This window comes from Erinaceus europaeus, chromosome 20 (assembly GCF_950295315.1).
Source record: "Erinaceus europaeus chromosome 20, mEriEur2.1, whole genome shotgun sequence".
Lineage (NCBI taxonomy): Eukaryota > Metazoa > Chordata > Mammalia > Eulipotyphla > Erinaceidae > Erinaceus > Erinaceus europaeus.
In genome coordinates, this window is record NC_080181.1 from 57999666 (window position 1) to 58024211 (window position 24546).

Sequence of the window (24546 nt, forward strand, 5' to 3'; positions counted from 1 at the left end):
CACCGGCCCCGCCAGATGCCGCAGGCCCCGCGCTCCCTGTGTGAGCCCGGCGGCTGGGGCCGAGGGGCCGAGGCTGACGTTCACACGGCGCGGCGCGGCGCGCAGAGCCCCTGCTGCGGGGTGGGCCCGGAGCCTCGTGCCAGCCCTCACCCCGTAGGCCTTCCTGGAGGTGGTGGGGCTTACGGCCTCTCCTCTCCGGCAGACTAGGCGCGGGGAGGGGGTTCCGGCGCGAGGGCTTTGTGTCCGGGGGACGGCGGCGGCGTGACCCGGGGGTGAGGAGGGCGGGAGGCCCGTCCGTCCTGCTGTGGGGCGGCGGAGCGCGCCGGGCCTCGCGTGGCCCTTAGCACGGGGTGCAGGCCCCCCCCCCCCCGCCCGACCGAGCCGCCCGCCAGAACCGGTTCACACGCCTGTCGTTAGGGCGGGCCGGTCCCGCTGGGCGTTCACCGCCGGCTTGTTTGTGAGGAAGCGGCCACGGGCTCGGCCCGCGTGGCCCCGGCTAATTGGGGGTGTCCGCCGGCCCATGACCCGGAGGCGGACGTGCAGCCCCGGCTTCCCTGCCCGCCGGCGCCAACGCCGCCCCCGCCGGCCCTGACCCCCGCCTTCCGCCCAAACCTGCCTCAGGTTGCTCAGCCGGCTGCCGCCCGGCGGGCCGCGCTGTGCGCACAGACTGAGCCTGAGCCTGAGCCTGAGCCTGAGCCTGCGGCCGCGCCGGGGACTCGGGCAGCGCGCGAGCAGCAGGTAACCGGCCGCGCGGCCGCCTGGGCCGGGACACCTGGGCTGCGGGGCGGGCCGCCAGAGGGTCTGGGCGCCCTCGGAGTGCGGGGAGAGGGCCCGTCGGGAGGCCCACCTGTGACCGTCCCTCCCTCCCGCCAGCCCCCTGAGCGACCCACAGCCACTCTGCGGAGATGCCCCGAGCCCCCCGCACCACGTCCTGGCCCCAGGCACAGGTGAGCCTTGCTCACAGGGGGCTGAGGGCTGAGGGGGGACAGGGGTCTGTGGGGGCTGAGGGGCTGAGGGTCTGTGGGGGCTGAGGGGGTGAGGATCTGTGGGAGCTGAGGGACTGTGGGGGCTGAGGGGCTATGGGGGCTGAGGGGGTGGGAGTCTGTGGGGGCTGAGGGTCTGTGGGGGCTGAGGGGGTGAGGATCTGTGGGGGCTGAGGGGGTGGGGGTCTGTGGGGGCTGAGGGTCTGTGGGGGCTGAGGGGGTGAGGATCTGTGGGGGCTGAGGGGCTGTGGGGGCTGAGGGGCTGTGGGGGCTGAGGGTCTGTGGGAGCTGAGGGGCTGAGAGTCTGTGGGGGCTGAGGGGTTGAGGGGCTGTGGGGGCTGTGGGGGGTAGGAGTTGGGGGCTGAGGGGTGTGGGGCCTGTGGGGGCTGAGGGGACTGTGTGTCCTGCCAAGGCCACAGTGTTCTGTCCTGCCTGTCCTTATCTCTTGCTCTCGCCAGCCCGACTGTGTCCTCTGCTTCCCTGAGGGCCTGGCCTGAGGCCAGGTGGGGGCAGCGGTCCCACAGCTGACCCTTCCCATCCCGTGCTCCCCCGAGCTGTGCCCGCTCAGTGCTCTCAGCGTGGCACAATGGGCGATTAAGGAGACCGGCCGGGTCGGGCCAGGCCGAGGGCAGGGGCCGCAGCTGGGCCTTGGGAACAAGACCCCGCTCGCAGCCACAGGCCAGGGCAGCGGGAGCAGGCTGCCTGGGCTCCATCCATGTCTGGCTGGGGCTGAGGGGCTGACGACTGAGGGTGTGCGGGGCTGGAGGTTGGTGGGCTGAGGTGCTCAGGGTCGAGGGCTGTGTTGCTGAGGGCTGAGGGTGAGGGGCTGAGGGGCTATGGGGTGAGGGGCTAGTGCTGTTGGCTCCGTGGCCGAGGAGTTCAGGTGTGTGTTCTCAGGATATTACTTCAGCAATATTTTTTTGCTCAGTAGTTGAACCCATTCTTGGGGGATGGACGAGGGGCTCAGGTCGCAGTGTGGCTGACTGGCGGGCATCCTGCAGAGCAGGCATGGAGGCGACTCCAGTCCTCCAGGCTCTGGGGAGATGGGAGGGGAAGGCCCAGCTACGGTTCCCCTGCAGAGGAGGCCCTGTGGACCACGCGGGCCGACGGCCGGGTGCGCCTGCGCGTGGACGCCAGCTGCCCGCAGACACCCTGCACCGTACACCAGATGTTCCGCGAGGCCTTGGCCAAGTATGGCCACCTCAGCGCCCTGGGCTTCAAGCGCGGGGGCCAGTGGGAGAACATCACCTACACCCAGTACTACCTGATGGCCCGCAAGGCCGCCAAGGGCTTCCTCAAGGTGAGCCGAGCGGGGACCCCACCGGGAGCCTCCACCCCTCCCTCAGGACCCCTGAACCCCAGGCCTACACAGCCCACCCCTCCCTCAGGCTCCCTGCACCCCAGACCTGCACAGCCCACCCCTCCCTCAGGACCCCTGCACCCCTGACCTGCACAGCCCACCCCTCCCTCAGGACCCTGCACCCCAGACCTGCACAGCCCACCCCTCCCTCAGGACCCCTGCACCCCAGACCTGCACAGCCCACCCCTCCCTCAGGACCCCTGCACCCCTGACCTGCACAGCCCACCCCTCCCTCAGGACCCTGCACCCCAGACCTGCACAGCTCACCCCTCCCTCAGGACCCTGCACCCCAGACCTGCACAGCCCACCCCTCCCTCAGGACCCCTGCACCCCAGACCTGCACAGCCCACCCCTCCCTCAGGACCCCTGCACCCCTGACCTGCACAGCCCACCCCTCCCTCAGGACCCTGCACCCCAGACCTGCACAGCCCACCCCTCCCTCAGGACCCTGCACCCCAGACCTGCACAGCCCACCCCTCCCTCAGGACCCCTGCACCCCTGACCTGCACAGCCCACCCCTCCCTCAGGACCCTGCACCCCTGACCTGCACAGCCCACCCCTCCCTCAGGACCCTGCACCCCAGACCTGCACAGCCCACCCCTCCCTCAGGACCCTGCACCCCAGACCTGCACAGCCCACCCCTCCCTCAGGACCCCTGCACCCCTGACCTGCACAGCCCACCCCTCCTGTCAGGGTCTCTCTCTAGTTTGGGGTGATCTCCAGGGGAAAAGTAACGGACTGGTTCTTTCTCACTCACGACAGGGATGACACGAAGTAAAAGACACCAGGGAGCTCTCCACGTGTTAACTCAGAACTCAGACTCATTTATTAGCCAGGTAGACATGAGTTAAATAGAAAAACAAACGAAGGGAATATTACTGAAATATGTCAGAAATGACAGGTTTCTTAACGGTCTGCATGCCCCTAAGGTAGGGGGCTGGTATGACAGGAATTGATGAGATACAAGACAGTTATTTTCCATAACACAAGCAGCTTAATTATCCAAAGGTATCTGAGAGAAGCATAGGGGTTAAACCCGTAGGGTGAGACAGAGAGAAGATGAATATCAAAAGGCCGTATAGTTTGGAATTTCTCTTGTCTGGGGTCTGAGGTGTGTGATGAAGTGTGTGATAAGGTGTGTTCTTCTGTGATCAGAAGGTGACTTTGAATGAGTGAATCTGCGGCCATGTGGCCTGCAGTTAATGGAGGGAAGTACTGGGGTTTCTGTGGGCCTGAGAGTCAAGAAGGAAAGAACCAAGTCTGAGTTTCCCCCCTTATGCTCACCTCGGTTGAGAGAGACTCACCAAGAGGCTATCTTCTCAGACCTCCATCCAAAGATGGGGGTGGTTCTCCCTAAGCTCTATCAGGCTCACACATGCTCCCAACACCCCTCCCTCAGGACCCTGCACCCCAGACCTGCACAGCCCACCCCTCCCTCAGGACCCTGCATCCCAGACCTGCACAGCCCACCCCTCCCTCAGGACCCTGCATCCCAGACCTGCACAGCCCCCACCCCTCCCTCAGGACCCTGCACCCCTGACCTGCACAGCCCACCCCTCCCTCAGGACCCTGCACCCCAGATCTGCACAGCCCCCACCCCTCCCTTGGGCCCCCTGCTCCCCTGGCCTGCACAGCCCACCCCTCCCTCAGGACCCTGCATCCCAGACCTGCACAGCCCCCACCCCTCCCTCGGGCACCCTCAGCCCACCTGGCCCCTGGCAGAGCAGGGTCTGTGTTGGGTGGGGGCACACAGGCTCTGGGGGAGGTGGCTCCCTGGGGTGCCTGGCCCCCCGCTCGCTTACCCACCCACCCCAGCTGGGTCTGGAGCCGGCCCACAGTGTGGCCATCCTGGCCTTCAACTCCCCGGAATGGTTCTTCTCGGCGGTGGGCGCCGTGTTCGCGGGGTGAGTGGGGCACGTGGCCGGGTTGGGGCGGGGGTGGTAGCGGGGGTGGGGCGGCCCCCCTTCCCCGACAGTCTGCCAGCCGGCCTGTCCTCGTCCCCAGGGGCATCGTCACAGGCATCTACACCACCAGCTCACCCGAGGCCTGCCGGTACATCGCGCACGACAGCCGTGCCAACGTGTTTGTGGTGGACGACCAACAGCAGCTGGACAAGATCCTCCAAGTGGGTGGGGGCCACGGGGGCGGGGAGGAGCCGAAGGGCGGCCTGGAGGGACGCACTGACTCTCCCTGCAGATCTGGGGGACCCTGCCTCACCTGAAGGCGGTCGTCACCTGCTGCGAGGCCCCGAAGATGGACAACGTGTACTCGGTGGGTGGGGCGGGGGCTGGAGGCAGGAGGAGGGGTGCGGGGCGGGAGGAGGGAGCCACCCTGACAGCCTCGCCCCCAGATGAAGGAGTTTCTGGAGCTGGGGGAGCAGGTGCCTGAGGAGCAGCTGGACCCCGTCCTGGAGGCCCAGCAGCCCAACCAGTGCTGCGTCCTGGTCTACACGTCGGGCACCACGGGGCCCCCCAAGGGCGTCATGCTGAGTCAGGACAATGTAGGCGGTGGCGGGGCGCCAGCCAGGGCGGGCGGGCGGGCAGGCGGGGCGCCTGCAGAGCTGCAGGTGCCAGCCCGGGTGCCGCCGCAGGTGACGTGGACGGCTCGCTTCAGCAGCCAGGCGGGGGGCATCCAGCCGGCGGACAGGCAGCAGGAAGTGGTGGTCAGTTACCTGCCGCTCAGCCACATCGCAGCACAGATCTACGACCTGTGGACGGGCATCCAGTGGGGGGCGTGGGTCTGCTTCGCCCAGCCCGACGCCCTAAAGGTCGGCACGGCCCTGGAGAGGCCAGGGGGGCACCCGCCACCACCCTTCCTGGGCCCCCCCTCGGGTGTGCGCTTCACTCCCCGCCCCGGGTGCCCGGCAGGGAGTGGGGCGTGTCCGGCCGGGCCTCTCACCTCCGTGCCGGCCGCAGGGGAGCCTGGTGGACACGATGCGGGAGGTGGAGCCCACATCCCACATGGGGGTCCCGCGGGTGTGGGAGAAGATCATGGAGCGCATCCAGGAGGTGGTGGCGCGGTCCGGCTTCCTCCGGCGCCAGCTGCTGCTGTGGGCCATGTCGGTGACGCTGCAGCAAAACCTCGCCTGCCTCAGAAGGTATGCAGGCCCGGAGGGATCCCCGCCTCGCCCACGCGGGCCTGTCGCCTGGGGCTGGGGGGAGCGGGGGCGTCGGCTCGGCCTCTGCAGCGCCCTCTCCCGCAGCGACCTGAAGCCCTTCACGGCCCGGCTGGCGGAGCACCTGGTGCTGGCCAAGGTGCGCCGGGCGCTGGGGCTCTCCAGGTGCCAGAAGAGCTTCTACGGCGCGGCCCCCATGGCGGCCGACACGCAGCGCTTCTTCCTGGGCCTCAATATCCCGCTATACGCCGGCTACGGGCTCAGCGAGACCTCAGGCCCCCACTTCATGTCCTGCCCTGACATCTACCGGCTCTACAGGTGAGGCCCAGGCCCAGGGCGCCAGGGGCGCCAGGGGCCTCCTCCAAGGTCCTGGGAGCAAGGCCGACTGCGGGGGGTCTCTTAGGAGTCTTCGGCCCTCCCTGGCTACCCGTGCTGGGGGTGCCTGGGCCAGTAGGGTGTGGTCAGGGTGGGGGGCTCTGCGGCCCAGTGTCTCTGCACCCCAGGACAGTGCTCGGCCTGTGCCCCTCCTCCCAGCCTCCCCAGCTCCCTCGATCTCTTCTGGCCACCCCCCCTCCCCGACCTCCCGCACCCCTGATCCTCTGACCCCTCCCAACTCCCCCACCCCAATGCCTGTGACCCTTCCCTGACCCCCTCCCCAGCTCCTCTGACCCTATGCAACTCCCCTGATGCCCCCAGCACCCCTCCCCTGGCCCCTCTACTCATCCCCTCCCCATCCTCCACAGCTCCGGCAGGGTGGTGCCAGGCTGCCACGTGAAGCTGGTGGAGCAGGACGCAGAGGGCACAGGCGAGATCTGCCTGTGGGGCCGTAACATCTTCATGGGTTACCTCAACATGGAGGGGCCCACGCGCGAGGCCCTGGACGCTGACGGCTGGCTGCACACGGGGGATGCCGGCCGCCTGGACGCCGACGGCTTCCTCTACATCACCGGGCGGCTCAAAGGTGCCCGAGACCTGGCGGGCCGGCGGGCGGGGTTCCCAGGGTGGCCTGGGGAACCGGAACTTCAGGGGCAGGAGCTGAGGCAGCGTCTGCCCGCTCAGAGCCAGCGAGGCTGTGTGTGTGGGGGGCTGCTTCCCGCCCCCCAGGCACCCGCACCTCCACTTATGCATGTGGGGCCTGGCGGGTGTGGCCAGGCAGAGGGACAGAGACGGAGAGATGCCACAGCACCCCACTTCCTCCAGTACCTCCCACGTGCCGCCGGGCACCCATGGGACTGGCGAAGGCGGTCAGGGCAGGGCGTTCAGGAAGAGGCAGCTCAGAGCCTGGGGGTGCCTGTGCCCGTCTCCTGTCAGTGGAGGGCGGCGGCTCTGGGAGGGGCTCAGTGCCGGGTCCCCCCAGAGCTGCTCATCACGGCGGGCGGGGAGAACGTGGCACCGGTGCCCATCGAGGAGGCCGTGAAGGCGGAGCTGCCCGTCGTCAGTAACGCCATGCTTGTGGGGGACCGGAGGAAGTTCCTGTCCCTGCTGCTCACTCTCAAGGTACTCCCCGTGCCCCCCAGCTCACAGCCCCGCTGTCCCCTCCCCGGCCAAGGTCACAGCACCCCTCGCCGTGATGGGGTGGGGCCGAGACCCCCGCGGGTGCTGACCTGGCCCCACCCCCAGTGCACAGTGGACCCCGACACGTTGGAGCCCACGGACCAGCTGACAGAGCAGGCTGTGGAGTTCTGCCGGCGTATGGGCAGCCAGGCCACCAGGGTGTCGCAGGTGGTGGGGCTGCAGGACCAGGCTGTGCACCGGGCCGTCGAGGAGGGCATCCGGCGTGTCAACCTCAAGGCTGCAGCCAGGCCCCACCACATCCAGAAGTGGGCCATCCTCCCCAGGGACTTCTCCATCGCAGGGGGCGAGTTGGGTAGGTCTGACCAAGGTCTGCGGGCAGCTCAGGTGGCCGGGGGACGGCACGGTGCCTCCCCGCTCCCCGTCCCACCCCAGGCTCAGGCTCCTGCCCTCTGTCCAGGCCCCACCATGAAGCTGAAGCGGCTGGTGGTCCTGGACAAGTACAGAGAGGTCATCGACGCCTTCTACCAGGAGCAGAGCAAGTGACCTGCAGGCCACCGTGGGGACCCAGGGCTCTGCACTGTCACCTGCTGGCCATGCAGCTCATTCCCGTATTGCTTTCTGCTCAGGTCACCCAGCCAGGGGCCGGTGCCCGTAGGGATTGGGGGGGGGGGAGGCTACCGGCACGCCTGTGGTCAGAGCAGGGAGCCCATGCCGTGAGCCCCATGGGCACACGCCAACTGACTCACGCTAACCAAGCTGGCTGCCTCCTCAGCTGTGTTTAACCCGTAACTGAGAATTAAACCTCATGATAAGTGTCCACAGTACCCGGCTTTCTGTCACCAGTGCACATGGGCCGGCCCCAGGCATGAGCAGTGACCCAGAGGCCTGGCCCAGCCTCGGGCAGGAAGGCCTGAGAGGGCGGCGGCCTCCCAGCAGCCAGCCCCCGCACCCCAGGAGGAAGCAGGGAGGAATTGCAATGGTGTGGGAATCCTTTATTAGTAAGGACCAAGCCAGGTGGTGGCACACTGTGTTGGCAGGCAGCGGCCGCCCAGCCCGGGAGTCAGCTCACAGCCGCAGGGCTCCCTGGTGGTGTGACAATGGTGAGTGGAGTAGCCCCGTGCCTGTGGTCTTCTCTGCCGAGTCCCGGGTCACTGCCAGCCAGTTTGGCGGCCTGCAGATACAGAGGGTGCGTGGGGCTCGACAACACCCAGGGGCACAGGCACCTTGTCGCCTCGCCAAGAGCAACAGGGCTCAGGTCCTTGCAGCCAATGCACCGGGCTGCGGGGAAAGCCACGTCGTGTGTGAGGCGCAGTGGAAGAAGCCAGGACCAACTCACGCCCGTCGTATCAGCAAACTCCCTGGTGTTTCCTACGTCTGGTCTTTACTCAGTGATTTTCTAAGGACAAACCTGCACTGTCCACGTCGCTAGCTAGCAAACATGCCTGCAGAGACCTTTCCCCAGAAACCTCATGTCTGTTCAGTTTGCTAAGAACAGTGTCCTGGGCTACTGCGTGACACTGCTCTTGCCTGTCTGTCTGTCCTAAACTGAGGAGGGGTCTGTTCTGCCTGTCTGTCTGTCCTAAACTGAGGGGGTCTGTTCTGCCTGTCTGTCTGTCCTAAACTGAGGAGGGGGTTTGCTTTAAAAAGTCAGGTCTTGTTAGCGCCGAGGGGAGTAGTTAGCGAGTGAACAATGGCTGACAATGGATAACAGCACAGTCCACGTGGAGTTCACGGAAACGGTCTGCCAGTAGATGGGGAATAAATAGCGGGGAAGGTCCTCTGAGCAGCTGGGGCTGCGGCAACAAGCGAGCCGGGGGTGAGGGTGGGGGGACTAGTCCAGGTCTCGCACTCGGCGGCAGATCTCCTCTGTGAAGTCGGAGCACTTGGAATTGCCTCCTAGGTCTTTCGTCAAGCTCTGAGAAAAGGAAACAGTGAGGGGAAATGGATCCAGTCCTGATCCAAGCAAGAGCACTTCCAGTTAAGGTCCTGTGAAACCCCCCCCCCCCCAGGACAGAAGCCCCCGTGCCACACGCCAGAGAACGCAGCACTCGCAGCACTGCCACAGGAAGCAGGGAGACCCTGCAGACCCGGCTCCTGCCACCCATCTTGGGGGCTGGGGACAAAGGCAGGGCACTGGCTCAGGCAGGAATGACGTGACTCCGTCTCAGTGTTCCCACAAGAGAAAGGGTCTCTCCATCCTGGCTGAGGCAAACCAGTGCGCCCACACGCCACACGGCACCCGGCAGCGCCACGCCAAGGGAGTGGCACCTTCAGAGGCAGACGCACACCTCATGGCTGCCAGGTCCAGAGCGCGGGGGAGGTGGAGACAGTAGCACCGTGACTCTTGTGTGTCGCTCACACAACAAAGAAAATAGATGGGGCCCGGGTGGTGGCACACCTGGCTGAGTGCACGTTACAGTGCACAGGAACACAGGTTCGAGCCCCCGGTCCCTACCTGCAGGGGGAAAGCTTTGCAAGTGGTGAAGCAGGGCTGCAGGTGTCTCTCTCCCTCTTTCTCTCGACTTCTGGCTGTCTCTATCCCATAAACAAAGATAAAAAAAAAAAAAAAAAAGACGGGCCCAGGAGACAGCACAGGGGTTCTGCAAAACTGCCTGAGGAAGGGGTCGGGCGGTGGCGCAGTGGGCTAAGCGCAGGTGGCACAAAGCGCAGGGACCAGCGTAAGGATCCCGGTTCGAGCCCCCGGCCCCCCACCTGCAGGGGAGTCGCTTCATGGGCGGTGAAGCAGGTCTGCAGGTGTCTGTCTTTCTCTCCCCCTCTCTTCTCTCTGTCCTATCCAACAACAAAGCAATGTCAACAATGGCAATAAAAACCGCAACGAGGCTGCAACAACTAGGGCAACAAAAAGGAAAAAATGGCCTCCAGGAGCGATGGATTCATGGTGCAGGCACCGAGTCCAGCAAAAACCCTGGAGGAAGAAAAAAAAAAAAACTGCCTGAGGCTGAGGTCTCTGGTTCAAAAAAGGGGGGTGGGCAAGCGGTGGCACGCCTGGTGGAACATACATGTCCCCACGCACAAAGACCCAGGTTCAGACCCTGCTCCCACCTGCAGGAGGGGAACCTCACAAGCGTCTCTCTTCCTCGCCATCTTTCCCATCCCTCTGACATCACAGACAGTGTGTGAGTCCAGTGTGCGCCGGCCAGCGTGCCGCGTGGCTGAGACCGCCGTCACGGGGGTGCAGGCTGGGAGCGCTCCGCTGCCTGCGTCCCTCCGCATCACCCACGTGCTCAATGAGACCGCCGCCACCATGCCCACCCGGCGTGGCACCACCTCAGCCTCAGCTCGCTACGCCCCTCAGTCGGGTCAGGAACACAGCCCCAGGCAGTCACGCCACGGCTGCCAGCAGATGAGCCAGGGCCGCAGCTGGTCCGTGCACGGGCGGGCCCGTGAGGAAGCCCGTCAGACTCAGTGCCCGGCACCCTACCTTCCCATCCTTGATGGTAGCGAAGCAGGCGGCCTCGATCCTCGCGGCATGCTCAAACAGCCCCATGTGACGCAGCATCATGACGGCGCTGAGCAGCAGGGCCGTGGGGTTGGCCATGTCCTTGCCGGCAATGTCCGGGGCTGTCCCGTGCACCTGTGGGTGGCAGAGAGCCCATGAGCACCCGTATGCCCCTCCTGCCCTCCATGCAGGGGGAATGCAAGAGGCCCTGGCAAAGCAGAGGCCATGTGTTTTGGAAAAACGTTGCTATTATATCGTTTACTCCACTCTTTATTTTAATCAAAGCCCTGCTCAGCTCTGGCTGATGGTGGGGCAGGGGACTGAACCTGAGACCTCGAAGCCTCAGGCAGGAGAGTCTGTGTGCAGAAGCACGATGTTGTCTCCCCTGCCCCAGAGTGAGTCTTATGGTGCAGAACAAGCCGGGGGTGGGGAGACGGCACAGCAGCAGAGCGCAGGCCCCGCACACACAAGGCCCTGAGCTAGCGGCACCTCCCATGCCACAACTGTCTGGGTCTCGTCTCCCTAACATATACTATCTCCAGGCAAGAACACAGGCTAGCTGTCTCTTCCGGCACCGCGTAGTGAAGCGCATTGAGGAAAGAATGCAGGACATGAAAGCAAGCTCAGACACAGTGAAGGAAGCAGCATCCTCAGAGCTGGAATGGCTGCGTTGGGCCATCTCCAATTCTGGGGGGTGGGGAGGGGTCCTTACCGACTCAAAGATGGCCACCCCGTTGGCTCCAATGTTGCCACTCGGTGTCACCCCAAGGCCTCCAATCAGTCCCGCACACAGGTCACTGGGGGGGTAGTTTCGATAAAAGGAAATGTGACTGAGCGCCCAGATGTGCCCCTAGACACCACCCCTGAAAAGCTGAGAAGGGAGCGGGGCTCCAGACAGGCGGCGGGGGCGCAGCTCACAGAGCTGTCCTGCAGACACAGGAACGACAGTGACAGAAACCGAGAACATGGCTGAGGGCCGGGAGGGAGGCCACACTGCCGCAGCCACCAGACGAGACAAAGGGGCAGGGCCAGCAGTCAGGAGGCGGATCCAGAGACTGCCATCGGTCAGTGTCCTGTGTGTGTCTGTCTAGACACCAAATGGTGACACGACCTGGGGACAGTTTGCCAGGCACACAGGAGCGGTTCTGTTCTCGCTGCTTTTCTGTCCGCCAGGAATGGCACCCGGAGACCGCAGAACTGCACCAAATGGTCACCACACGCCCGACAATGCTGACTCGACCAAGTAAGGGAACCGCTGACTGGCTGGGGGCTGCCGCAGTGGCAGACAGAGCACAGGCCTCCTGAGGTGCTGCCCCCCGCCCCTCCCCACACACATCAAAGAAAAGGGGGGGGAGGCAGGTGGTGACGCAGCGGGTTAAGCGCACGCGGCACAAAGCACAAGGACCGGCATAAGGATCCCGGCTCCCCACCTGCAGGGGAGTCGCTTCACAGGCGGTGAAGCAGATCTGCAGGTGTCTGTCTGTCTCTCCCCCTCTCTGTCTTCCCCTCCTCTCTCCATTTCTCTCTGTCCTATCCAGCAACGACGACACCAATAACAACAATAATATCTACAACAATAAAACAAGGGCAACAAAAAGGGATAAATATATATATATATATATATATATATATTTTATAAAGAATTTATTTATTTATTCATGAGAAAAATAGGAGAGAAAGAACCAGCCATCACTCTGGTACATGTGCTGCCAGGTATCAAACTCAGGACCTCATGCTTGACAGTCTAGTGCCTTAGCCACTGCACCACCTCCTGGACCACGGGATAAATATTTTTTTTAAAAAAAGAAAAGGGGGGGAAGCTGAAGAAATGGGAAGAGAAAAGCGATGGATGACAGCCCAGAGCTGATCTAGCCAACAGCCCAGCGGCCAGCACACGCCACCATCTCACCGCAGGAGCTGTCAGAATCGACTCACAATAGGAGAGGTCACAGGCGAGGGCTCACCTGAGGATGTCTCCGTACAGATTCGGCATGACAAGAACGTCGAACTGGGCTGGGTCCTGTACCATCTGGGGTGAGGGGGAGCAGCGAGGGTCAGTGACAGAGCGGCTGGCTGGCAGGTGCACCCCCCTCCCCCGGGCAGGGGCAGGAGCAGGAGCGTGTACTCACATTCAAGCAGACTGTATCAAGATACATCTCGTTGAATTTAATATCTTTACAGTTTTCTGCAACTTCTCTGCACTTTTGCAGAAAAAGTCCATCTGACATTCTCCTACATTTAAATAAAGAATTATTTTACAGCAAATACTTGCAAGAGGAAAACACTGTGGTCAGGGAAATAGTATTCAAGAACACAAAGTTCCCAGGGACCGGGCAGTTGTGCACCAGGCTAAGTGCAAGGATTCTTGTTCGAGCCCTGGCTCCCCACCTGCAGGGGCGTCGCTTCACAAGCGGTGAAGCAGGTCTGCAGGTGTCTTTCTCCCCCCCCCCCCAATTTCTCTATCTCGTCCTATCCAGTAACAACAACAACAGCAACAAACACAGCAAAAGCAATTAACGGAATAAAGATGGTTGCCAGGGGCAGTGCATTCGTAGTGCAGGCACCAAGCCCCAGCGATGACCCTGGAGAGAAAAAAAACAACACAAAGTTCTCCAAAGCCATCGGCCCTGCCTTCAGTCAGTGAAGTGCACAGTGAACAGTCCCAGCACACTGCTAGAAACAGAAGAGTGGAGACGCTTGTCACAGACCGTGACTGTCCTTATGGTGGCAGCCAGCAATAAGCAAGTAGCATCTACTCAGAAAACCCTAAAACTGTCTTTTTTTTTTTCTTTTTGTCTCCGGAGTTATTGCTGGGACTCGGTGCCTGCACCATGAATCTACAGCTCCTGGAGGTTATTTTTCCCCCTTTTATTGCCCTTGTTGTGGTCATTACTGTTTTTGTCATTCGTTGTTAGATAGGACAGAGAGAAATGGAGAGGAAGGGAAGACAGAGAGGGGGAAAGAAAGACAGACACCTGCAGACCTGCTTCACCACCTGTGAAGCGACTCCCCTGCAGGTGGGGAGCCAGGGGCTCGAACCAGGATCCTCACGCTTTACGCCACGTGCGCTTAACCCGCCCAACCCCCAAAGTGTCTTCTTTTATTATTTTTATTTGCTGAATAGAAACAGCCAGAAATCAAGAGGGAAGGGGATGAAAGAGAGACAAGACACCTGCAATCCTGCTTTACTACACACAGAATCTCCCCCATGGTCCGGGAGGTGATGCAGTGGTAAAGCTTTGGACTCTCAAGCATGAGGTCCTGAGTTTGATCCCCGGCAGCACATTTGCCAGAGTGATGTCTGGTTCTTTCTCTCTCCTCCAATCTTTCTCATAAATAAATAAAATCTTTTTAAAAAAAAAAAAAAAAATATATATATATATATATATACACATTAGGTGGTAGTGCAGTGGGCTAAGTGCAGGTGGTGCAAAGCGCAAAGACCTGTGTAGGGATCCCAGTTCCAGCCCCCGGCTCCCCACCTGCAGGGGTGTCGTTTCACAGGTGGTGAAGCAGGTCTGCAGGTGTCTGTAAATATGTAAGTACAGTATCCAGACAAGAATAGAACATGTTGGGAACCGGGCGGTAGTGCAGCAGGTTAAGCGCATGTGGCACAAAGCGCAAGGACCGGCGTAAGGGTCCCGGTTCAAGCCCCCGGCTCCCCACCTGCAGGGGAGTCGCTTCCCAGGCGGTGAAGCAGGTCTGCTGGTGTCTGTCTTTCTCCATTTCTCTCTGTCCTAGCCAACAACAACAGCTACTACAACAATAAAGCAAGGGCAACAAAAGGGAATAAATAAGTAAATATTTAAAATCGTCCCCCTGCAGGTGGGGATGGGGGCTTGAACCCAGGTTTCTGTGCATCGTAATGAGTGCGCTTGACCAGGTGCACCACCACCCCGTCCCTAAAAGTATCTTGAAAAGGGTAGTTTCCATTTTTAAAAGGAGGCTTAGATGCCAGGATGTGTCCATGCCCAGGGACCTGGCACACTGCCGGCCACTGCCACCCCCCGCCGAGCACCCAGGCGCCAGTTCCAGCAACGCTAGCTCTGTCCTTTTCAGCCCCAGGCCCTGAAGGCCCGCCCTCTCTGTGGGCTCCGGCCACCCACGGTGAAGACAGGTCAGAGGAAGAGACACACCAGGGCTCTAACAGTGGCACCCAGAGCCTGGGGGCAGGCTCTCCTGTGGCCTTGTGCATGGGACTCACATGATATTGGCCTTGTGCACGGCCGTGACGTTGCTCCGGTGGTTGTTGCGAGCGTACTCAAAGGCAAACTCTGCGATGCGCCTGCTAGCCTCCTCAGTGATGAGCTTGATGCTCTGCACCACCCCGTCCACGATCTGAAAGAGAGGGGCAGGCCAGCCTCGCTGGGGGGGGGGGGCAGTGCACATGGGGGATGGGGATGGAGATGGGGGATGGAGAGGCGGCTGCCACTGTGAAGGCTAGGCTTCAGGTGCCGCCCCCGCCCCAAAACAGCCAAGCCACGTCCTCCGGCATCCACAGGGTACGGCAGGCCTGAGGCCCTGGGCCAGGGAAATGACCGGCCCCAGCCCCAAGGCATGGTGAAGGGCGCCGGGCGGCTGCCCATGGTACGGACAGCCTAGGGAGGGACGCACCACGTGCTCGATGCCGCTGTATTCTCCCTCCGTGTTCTCCCGGATGGTCACAATATTCACGTCGGTGTACGGGGTCTTGTAGCCTTCGATGGACACGCACGGCCGCACATTGGCGTACAGGTCAAAGGTCTTCCTCAGCAGCAGGTTCATGGAGGGGTGTCCGGCGGCGATGGGAGTCTTCAAGGGGCCTGTGTGGAAAGGGCACGTCTCTCACCTCTAGCTTCAGCCTCGCCCGTAGATCCTGCTGGCGGCACAGCCCTCAGCGAGGCTGAGCACTGTGGACTGGTCCATGCTCGTTTCGCCCGTGCCAGCGCCAGCTTGGAGACTGCACTCACTGGTCATAATGAAAGAGGGAGACGCTCTCCTGGCCAGGGGGCACAGGAAGTGAGAGCCTGTCCCTCCCCACCCAGCCAGGGTGGCAGCAGGCGAGAGCCCATGCAGAACTCCAATCTGCACACCCTGCTGATGTGGACCGCAGCCTCGAGCAGGCACTGAAATGGCAGGAATGTGGAACGTGTACAGAAGTGGGAGCCAGGCTCGGGCAGTGGCAGCGGGCAGGGCGTTAAGGGTTGGAGGTTAAGGGCTCGATTCCCGCAAGCACATGCAGAGCTGAGCAGCGCTCCAGCCTCTCTGGCACTTTGTCTCCTAAGTGAATGAATCCAGCCAGCAACGCTCGGGACGTGTGCCGGAGCAAAGCCCTCAAATGGCATCCGGGCAGGGAGCCCCACGGGCCTTGCGGCAGGTGGGCGGCCTACCTTTCAAGCCCATCTTGTTCTTGTCCATGGACTCCTTGGCCTCGGGAGGGATCATCCACTTTCCGCCCGGCCCCTGGATGGCCGTGACGTTCCGCTCCTCCCACTGAATCGGAGCCTAGACGCCACCGGAGACAGGGAAGGGCTTCAGCAGCGCACAGCCACACGGTCACCAGACGGTCACCAGACGAACACCGTCGGCCCTGGCTCGCGAACACACACTGTGAGGTCCCACGCCCGGAGCTGCCTCTCCCCTCCTCACGGCCCTGCCGCCACAGTCAGGAGAGCACAGGCCGAAATGGAGGCTCCCCCGCAGTGGGGACCAGGCCCTGAACTCTGCAATGTGAGCGCTCTACCAGTGTGCTACCACCCGGCCTTCCCGGAAGCGTTCTCATCGGAAAGTTTTTCTTCCTTTCTCTCTCGCCAACACTGACAGGTGGCATCAGCGTTGGGAGTCAGGGCCTCAGAGCCCAACAATGCGTCACCAGGTCACCCCTGACCAGCAAGTAGCCTGCCCGTGAGAGACCGGGTCTGCATCGGGGAGATGGCGACACCTGAGACCCACTGGGACAGCAGCCAGATCAGCACAGGGCCCACAGGTGCGCGGCAGCACGGGCAGGGCATCCACCTCCTGAGCTCACAGAGCGTCTTCACGGCAGTTTAAAGCGAGCTACCAGAGGGCGAGGTGGGGCTAAATCCCCCCCCCCGGCCCGTCCGCTTCCTGCTCCTTGAGTTCTGCCGCCAACGGGAGAACACGCGCTGAGGGCAGCGTGGCTCAGGAGACGGTGCATTTCTTTCACTGAAAGCACATGGTTGAGAAGCGCCGGCTAACCGCATTTTGTCAGACACAACAAACAAACCCTAAATTATCAAGACGACAAAAAGGCCCACTGGCGGGAAGCAGTGCAAGAAGGCCCCCGTCCCCCCAGGCTTTGGGAGGGTGCTCGCAGGCCGAGGGACAGAGGCCGGAGGCCAGAGGACTGCCAGTCGGGCTTCACTTCTGCGGGGGGCTGACTAGAAACTCTGAGGACGCTGGTCGCAGCTCAGTCTTGACTGGTGTCGCACTGTCGGCCATCTACCAGAGCAGTGGCCATGTCCTCAGGTGAACAGGACTTGAGAACACTGCCTGGGCGGCCCAGGGTGACCCTGGTGACACGTGTCAGGGATCCTCTGGCTCCCCCTCCCTCCTCCTCCTGTCCGTCTCTCAAAAATAAATGAAACCTTTAAAATAAAAATGCCGCAGGTGGGGTGGAAGGGTGACGGTGCCACACTTGGTTAAGCACTCACATTACAGGGCACAAGGACCTGAGATGAGCCTCTGGTCCCCACATGCTGGGGGAAAGCTTCACGAGCTGTGCACCAGGGCTGCAGGTGTCTCTGTGCAAAAAGACAGGAAAAAAGAGAAAAAGAAAAGAAAAGAAGCCATCGGGAGCAGTGGATCACAGCAAGCGCTCTGTCCCAAGTCCCCTGGGTGACAGACACCAATAGGCACGCGAGACGAGGCCGGGCCGGCGGGCCGGCTGTCAAAGGAGCCATTCCTCCCGTGAGAACGCATCAGGAATCAAAAGCACACTGACGATCTCAGCAAGGCCAGCTCTCTCCTCTCCTCACGCAGGCGGCGCCGGGAGCACAAGCCAGACTCCGGGGCGCTGCCACGAGGGGCCTGCCACACGGTCAACTGCCAACGGCACCCAGACGCTGCAGAGACCCACGGGCCTCGCGGTCCGGCACAGAGCCGTCTCTGAACCACCGTTCAAGGGGCCACTTACTTTGGCAGCGTCGAAAATCTTCATAACGGCGGCGGAGATTTCTGGGCCGATCCCATCTCCTGGAATCAGAGTCACCGTCTGAGCCTAAACACAAGGCAAAGACGGCGGTGAGGCTCTGAAGGCTGAGAGAGGACACTGCCCACCGGGACACTCAGGAGAAGGCAGACCTGGCCCCTGGCTCATTACAGGGGCGGCAAAACCGAGAGGCAGGGTTTGCAGAGGGCAGGCTGGAGATGTGAACACCCAAAGGACAGGTCATGTCAGCGGGACCCCAGCCCGGCTCTACGCTCAGGAACAGAAGGTCTGGGCACGAGGCCCGGGCTCTTCCCTAACACCCGAGGGAAGGGTCGACTGTCAGCGTTTCCCTCTTCAGACAAGCCACGTCGGGACCAAGTCTATAGACCCACACAGCGGGCACATGTCAGCTTCACGAGGGGTGCGGAGGGCTGCAGGGGACCCCTCATCACTCTCTCAATTTCAGTCTCTATCAAAAAAAGAAAAAAGAAAAAAAAAGAGCCTCTCCATGAAAACAAATGGTGGTCCCAGGATGCAGACATAGACCCCGCGTGACAGCCGCCACCCCTGCCCCTCCTGTGCCCAGGAGCGGGAACAGCCTGCAGCCAGAGCGGGCTCGGCCCATGCGAGGGCCCGGCAGCCGGGTGTGGCTCAGCCTCCTGAGTCTCCAGCCGCTGGCTCACGGCAGCCTGGGCCCGGCAGGAAGACTGCAGCTTGTGAATGACTGGAGCTGTCTCTTAACAGGCCTGGGGCCAGGCGGTGGCACACCTGGCTACGGGCTCACATTACAGTGTGCAAGGACCCAGGTTCACGCCCCTGGCCCCACCTGCAGGGGGAAAGCTTCACAAGTGAATCAGGGCTACGAGTGTCTCTCTGTCTCTTTCCCATCACCTCTATCTCCTCTACCCAAATACACATACGCGTACACAAACACACATGTATAGACATATACACACAAAGAAAGAAAGAAATATAAAGGAAATAAAGTTTTCTTTAAAAAAAAAGAATAGCCACTGTCTCTACCTGCTTCTGGAATCCTGGTTATAGGGCAGCACAGCTCAGTGCCCCCTCCCCACCAGCTTCCACTTGGAGCCTCGGCGCCTGGCAGCCCTGCAGAGCAGAGCCAAGGGAGGCCCCCTGCTCTCTCCTGCTCGCCCACAGCTAACGACGAGGGTCTCACACAAAGAAAACCTACTTTACAGGGAGACACCGTAAAGTCAGAGCAGAGTGTGCGGGGACTTGCGGGCCTTGCAGGATGAGGCGTGGCGGGGTGCAGGAGCAGCGGGGAGTGGGGCGTGGCCGAGGGGGTGCGGGCCACTGACCCACACTCTTAGCAGGAAAGCAAAGAGCCCCAGTGATGCCGGGAGCCGGGGTGGGGGCGCTCGGAGACCAAGGGCCCTTCCCTATGGCGGCCAAGCTGCTGCTCATAAAATAAACTCGCAAAGCGGCTTTGAAGTTTCTCAGCGACTTCCTCTCCGCACCGCAGAGTGAGGCGCGTGGCCCAGGGTGACTCCGTCAGCCTAACAGCGGCCTGGCCCCATGCTCGGAGCCAGCTGGGATGTGAGGGCCTGGGACGTGTGCACATGCTGCCAGTGACTTAAGAGGCACAGCCTGGGTGTGTCTTTTTTTTTTTTTTTTTTTTTACACCAGAGCACTGCTCAGCTGTGGTTTATGGTGGTGCAGGGGATTGAACCTGGGACTTTGGAGCCTCAGGCATAAGTCTGTTTGCATAACCATTATGCTATCTACCCCTGCCCAGATGTGTCTTTTAAATAAAGGGAGAGGGGATGCTTTACAGTAAATGGATTAGAGCATTTTCCTTGAGAAACTTCTGCAAAGGAGAAAAGAAAAAAAAAAACGGAAATATACTCACGCCACCAGCAAAACCTCTGGTCACCTGTTTTGGGTTGTGGAGAGCCCCCAGCAGCCGAGAGACCTACAGTGACATCAACACAGAGGAGTCACACGCGGTGGGCTGCACGGAGGCAGGGGCCAGCCATCATAGACCTGCCCCACCCCCTGGGCCCCATTTCCCTGCTGGGAGAACTCAGGGACGGAGCAGTGGGACACCTCGCGGCTGCTCTGCAGTGATGCGGCCCAGCCTCCAGCCCAGGCCCCGTCTCTGCGCTCCGGTCTTCGTCCGTCCGTCGGCTTCAGGATGCACCCAGGCTTCCTTAACGCACAGGCCGAGCCCGGGGATCCTGCACACGGCACCCCCAGGCCCGCTCTGCCCGCACGTGGCCCGGCCCTTCCCCACAGGACCCAGGGTGGCTGCCTGAGGGTGGCCCACAGGAGGGCACCCGGTGCCCGGCCCACGGTCGGGACAACAGGACTTTCCAGAAAGCAGAAGCGACCCTCAAGGGAGCGGCAGGAGCCTGGCGTAGACGAGGAGAGGAGGGCGGCGCAACGTAGGGTCCTGGCACGGCCCAGTCCAGGTAAAGCGGGGCTGGCAGGGCGGCCACACAGGCTGACTGAGACGCAGAGGGTCCAGGCCCAGGCACAGGGGGCCTCACGAGCGGGGCAGACGACCCCAAAAGCACTAGATTCCTTCCTCCTGAGTGAGGCCTGGAGAGGGACCCAGGCAGGCAGGGGTGCGGGGGCTTCTCACCCACAGACCCACCCGGGCAGTGCCCCAGGCTCCCTCTCCTGGGCCTGAGTCGGGCAGCGCCGGTGACGGTCGTAACAGGGCCAGGGTGCAGCGGCGACTCACAGAACTACCAGAGGGGCCAGGCTGCTGCCGGCTCCAGCACTCAAGCGGCGCCAGGGACCGCCGGGAGCCCAGGACTTCCCCAGCCGCTCCCTGCCAGGTCACCGGGGGACACGGAGGCTTCGGACAGACACCTGCTGTCTGGGGCCAAAGCAAGTCGCCCGCCAAGGATGACAGGCAAGGCCAGGGCTCACCACGGAGACAGTCAGCCAGGACACGCCGGGATTTAAGAACCAGAGCGAGGGGGCGAGTTCAGACCCGAGGTCACTGCGGTAAGGTCTCAAGAAGGGGGGGGGGGGGGGCTGCAGGCGCCCGGGAAACTGTACCCCAGCGACAAAGGTCTCGAGAAGCCGTTTCTCAACGACTGCGAATCGGCACTTTCCCATCCAGAGTAAGAACCCAGGACGCAGGCCGGGTTGCAAGCACACCTGTTACAACGTGCAAGGACGCAGGTTCGAGCCCCCAGCCCTCACCTGCAGGGGCAAGCTCCACAAGTGGTGAACCAGGGTTGCGGGTCCCCCTGCCTCCACCTCAATTTGTTTCTCCCCCCAAAAAAGAGGTGTGGGGGGCTGCCAGGAGTGGCAGATTTGCCTTGTGGGCACCGAGTAAGAAAGCCAGCAGTGCCCATCTCAGGTGCCCCAGCTGGGCGCTCCTTCTGCCACACCAGGCGCCTCCTCCGGGACCTGCGGGTACTGACGGCGGGCCTCGAGGCTCTGGGCGCCCGGCTACAAGCTGAAGGCTCCTGCTGCCGGCCCCCAGCTGGGCGCGGCTCCCCAGGCGGAAGGGGCGTCGGGGACCCTCGGTGGGCCGCTGTGCCTGGCTCCCGCGACCTTGGCAGTGGCGGGGGCTCAGACCCGGGGGCCCATCTCGACAGGACTCACGGTGACCTTGAAGCCAGGGTGGCCCCGGCTGGCGGGGGCCCGGGCAGGTGCGGGCGGGCAGGTGCCCGAGACGGGGGCTCCTCCGGGAGGGGAAGCCACAGGGGCCGGGGCTCAGGTCTGTCTGGGGGGGGGGGGGGAGCTGGGGTCTGAACGAACGTCCAGCACCGCTGTCCCCGGCACCCTGGTCTGGCCTGGCGAGGGGATCAGGGTCGTCCAGTTGGGGGGGTCCAGGTTCTTTCTGGGGGACCCAGGGTGGAGCTGGGGGGTCGGGTCAGTGTGGGGACCCAGGTCCTGCGGGTGGGGTCGGGGTCAGTGTGGGGACCCAGGTCCTGCGGGTGGGGGTCGGGGTCAGTGTGGGGAGCCCCCAGGTCCTGCGGGTGGGGTCGGGGTCAGTGTGGGGAGCCCCCAGGTCCTGCGGGTGGGGGTCGGGTCAGTGTGGGGACCCAGGTCCTGCGGGTGGGGTCGGGGTCAGAGTGGGGACCCAGGTCCTGCGGGTGGGGGTCGGGGTCAGTGTGGGGACCCAGGTCCTGCGGGTGGGGGTCGGGGTCAGTGTGGGGAGCCCCCAGGTCCTGCGGGTGGGGGTCGGGGTCAGTGTGGGGACCCAGGTCCTGCGGGTGGGGTCGGGGTCAGAGTGGGGACCCAGGTCCTGCGGGTGGGGGTCGGGGTCAGTGTGGGGACCCAGGTCCTGCGGGTGGGGGTCGGGTCAGTGTGGGGAGCCCCCAGGTCCTGCGGGTGGGGTCGGGGTCAGTGTGGGGACCCAGGTCCTGCGGGTGGGGTCGGGGTCAGTGTGGGGAGCCCCCAGGTCCTGCGGGTGGGGGTCGGGGTCAGTGTGGGGACCCAGGTCCTGCGGGTGGGGTCGGGGTCAGTGTGGGGACCCAGGTCCTGCGGGTGGGGGTCGGGGTCAGTGTGGGGAGCCCCCAGGTCCTGCGGGTGGGGGTCGGGGTCAGTGTGGGAGCCCCCAGGTCCTGCGGGTGGGGTCGGGGTCAGTGTGGGGAGCCCCCAGGTCCTGCGGGTGGGGGTCGGGGTCAGTGTGGGGACCCAGGTCCTGCGGGTGGGGTCGGGGTCAGTGTGGGGACCCAGGTCCTGCGGGTGGGGGTCGGGGTCAGTGTGGGGACCCAGGTCCTGCGGGTGGGGTCGGGGTCAGTGTGGGGACCCAGGTCCTGCGGGTGGGGGTCGGGGTCAGTGTGGGGACCCAGGTCCTGCGGGTGGGGTCGGGGTCAGTGTGGGGACCCAGGTCCTGCGGGTGGGGGTCGGGGTCAGTGTGGGGACCCAGGTCCTGCGGGTGGGGTCGGGGTCAGTGTGGGGACCCAGGTCCTGCGGGTGGGGTCGGGGTCAGTGTGGGGACCCAGGTCCTGCGGGTGGGGTCGGGGTCAGTGTGGGGAGCCCCCAGGTCCTGCGGGTGGGGTCGGGGTCAGTGTGGGGACCCAGGTCCTGCGGGTGGGGTCGGGGTCAGTGTGGGGACCCAGGTCCTGCGGGTGGGGGTCGGGGTCAGTGTGGGGACCCAGGTCCTGCGGGTGGGGTCGGGGTCAGTGTGGGGACCCAGGTCCTGCGGGTGGGGTCGGGGTCAGTGTGGGGAGCCCCCAGGTCCTGCGGGTGGGGTCGGGGTCAGTGTGGGGACCCAGGTCCTGCGGGTGGGGTCGGGGTCAGTGTGGGGACCCAGGTCCTGCGGGTGGGGTCGGGGTCAGTGTGGGGACCCAGGTCCTGCGGGTGGGGTCGGGGTCAGTGTGGGGAGCCCCCAGGTCCTGCGGGTGGGGTCGGGTCAGTGTGGGGACCCAGGTCCTGCGGGTGGGGTCGGGGTCAGTGTGGGGACCCAGGTCCTGCGGGTGGGGTCGGGGTCAGTGTGGGGAGCCCCCAGGTCCTGCGGGTGGGGTCGGGGTCAGTGTGGGGACCCAGGTCCTGCGGGTGGGGTCGGGGTCAGTGTGGGGACCCAGGTCCTGCGGGTGGGGGTCGGGGTCAGTGTGGGGACCCAGGTCCTGCGGGTGGGGTCGGGGTCAGTGTGGGGACCCAGGTCCTGCGGGTGGGGTCGGGGTCAGTGTGGGGACCCAGGTCCTGCGGGTGGGGTCGGGGTCAGTGTGGGGAGCCCCCAGGTCCTGCGGGTGGGGTCGGGTCAGTGTGGGGACCCAGGTCCTGCGGGTGGGGTCGGGTCAATGTGGGGACCCAGGTCCTGCGGGTGGGGTCGGGTCAGTGTGGGGACCCAGGTCCTGCGGGTGGGGTCGGGGTCAGTGTGGGAGCCCCCAGGTCCTGCGGGTGGGGGTCGGGGTCAGTGTGGGGACCCAGGTCCTGCGGGTGGGGTCGGGGTCAGTGTGGGGACCCAGGTCCTGCGGGTGGGGGTCGGGTCAGTGTGGGGACCCAGGTCCTGCGGGTGGGGTCGGGGTCAGTGTGGGGACCCAGGTCCTGCGGGTGGGGTCGGGGTCAGTGTGGGGAGCCCCCAGGTCCTGCGGGTGGGGGTCGGGTCAGTGTGGGGAGCCCCCAGGTCCTGCGGGTGGGATCGGGTCACTTTTGGGGACGGTTCTTTCCGGGGGGGACTGAGTCGAGCTGGAGGGACCGTCTCGCAGGCGGCGGGTCAGGGTCATCCTGGGGCGGGGCTCCCACGTCCTTCCCGGCGACCCTGGGTCGAGCTGGGGAGCTGGGGTCATATGGAGACGGGGCGCCCGGAGTTTGCGGGCGGGGGTCGGTGGAAACGGGGGACCCTGGGGGCTCCGGGGGCAGCGCGGTGACCTCGGGCCGCGCCCTTGACGCCGCCGCCATCCCCGCCCCGCCGGGCCCCCGGCGCGGAGCCCCCCGCGCACCCCCGGCCGCCCCTCCGCCGCTCACCTTGGACATCCACGCGGGCCCGGCCATCGCGTCCCTCCGACCGCGGCGACAGCAGCGACGCCAGTGCGCAGCCGCCGGCCTAGGCCCCGCCCCGGAATCCCCGCTCCGGCCCCGCCCAGGGACCGCGCGCGTACCCCGCCGCACAGCCAATCACAGGCCCCGTCGCGGCCACGTCGCGCCGAACGGGAACTCCGACCCGGAAGCGGATGCGCGGTGCGGAAAGCTGTTTGCCTCTTCCTTTTTCGTGTGTAGGGCAGGGCTCCCAGAGCCGGCCTCCGCGCTGCAAACCCACCGGGTGGTAGCCTTTTCCCGGGTCACCCAGTGACGTGTTCGCTCGTCACGCGTCACGCTGAGGCGCCCCTCAGCCCTGCACGTCCCGCCGCCGGCCGGAAGCGGGGCTGCAAGGTCACCGGGATGCCCTTTCTTGATACTGTTTGTTTACTTCTGCTACTGGAGACACACGCCGCGGCCGCGCTCCACCACTCGTGGACCTTCCCCTCTGCAGGCGGGGCCGGAGGCTTGAACCCGGGTCCTTGCGCACCGCCGCCCGGCCCTCTCGTG

The 24546-nt window shown here is 63.9% G+C and overlaps 2 protein-coding genes across 5 annotated transcripts; one reads left to right on the forward strand and one right to left on the reverse strand.

Annotated features, from left to right (window-relative positions):
* The first annotated feature begins 547 nt into the window (after positions 1 to 547).
* On the forward strand, positions 548 to 7790 carry ACSBG1 (acyl-CoA synthetase bubblegum family member 1). 3 transcript variants are annotated; one of them, XM_060179547.1, is made up of 14 exons: positions 548 to 738; positions 874 to 947; positions 2063 to 2283; positions 4159 to 4247; positions 4327 to 4395; positions 4540 to 4614; positions 4694 to 4843; positions 4934 to 5110; positions 5259 to 5440; positions 5531 to 5776; positions 6202 to 6419; positions 6816 to 6955; positions 7079 to 7325; positions 7431 to 7790. In XM_060179547.1, the coding sequence occupies exons 4-14, from the start codon at positions 4212 to 4214 to the stop codon at positions 7514 to 7516; spliced, it is 1626 nt and encodes a 541-aa protein (XP_060035530.1). In that variant the 5' UTR covers positions 548 to 738; positions 874 to 947; positions 2063 to 2283; positions 4159 to 4211; the 3' UTR covers positions 7517 to 7790. The 3 variants fall into 3 exon arrangements, with proteins under 3 accessions (XP_060035530.1, XP_060035531.1, XP_060035532.1); XM_060179548.1 differs by having other exon boundaries at positions 4348 to 4395; XM_060179549.1 differs by having other exon boundaries at positions 599 to 738; positions 4327 to 4468.
* Positions 7791 to 7944: 154 nt separating this feature from the next.
* Positions 7945 to 24093, reverse strand: IDH3A (isocitrate dehydrogenase (NAD(+)) 3 catalytic subunit alpha). Of its 2 annotated transcripts, XR_009546652.1 has the most exons (12): positions 23986 to 24093; positions 19457 to 19519; positions 17569 to 17652; positions 15803 to 15917; positions 15048 to 15235; positions 14638 to 14771; positions 12563 to 12665; positions 12398 to 12462; positions 11146 to 11230; positions 10416 to 10568; positions 8559 to 8888; positions 7945 to 8518 (listed from the first exon to the last, which is right to left on the reverse strand). XR_009546652.1 is itself a non-coding variant. In XM_060179550.1 (11 exons), exons 1-11 carry the CDS (start codon positions 24010 to 24012, stop codon positions 8805 to 8807), a joined length of 1101 nt encoding a protein of 366 aa, XP_060035533.1. In that variant the 5' UTR covers positions 24013 to 24093; the 3' UTR covers positions 7945 to 8804. The 2 variants fall into 2 exon arrangements, 1 of the variants encoding a protein (XP_060035533.1); XM_060179550.1 differs by having other exon boundaries at positions 7945 to 8888.
* Between the last annotated feature and the right edge of the window lie 453 nt (positions 24094 to 24546).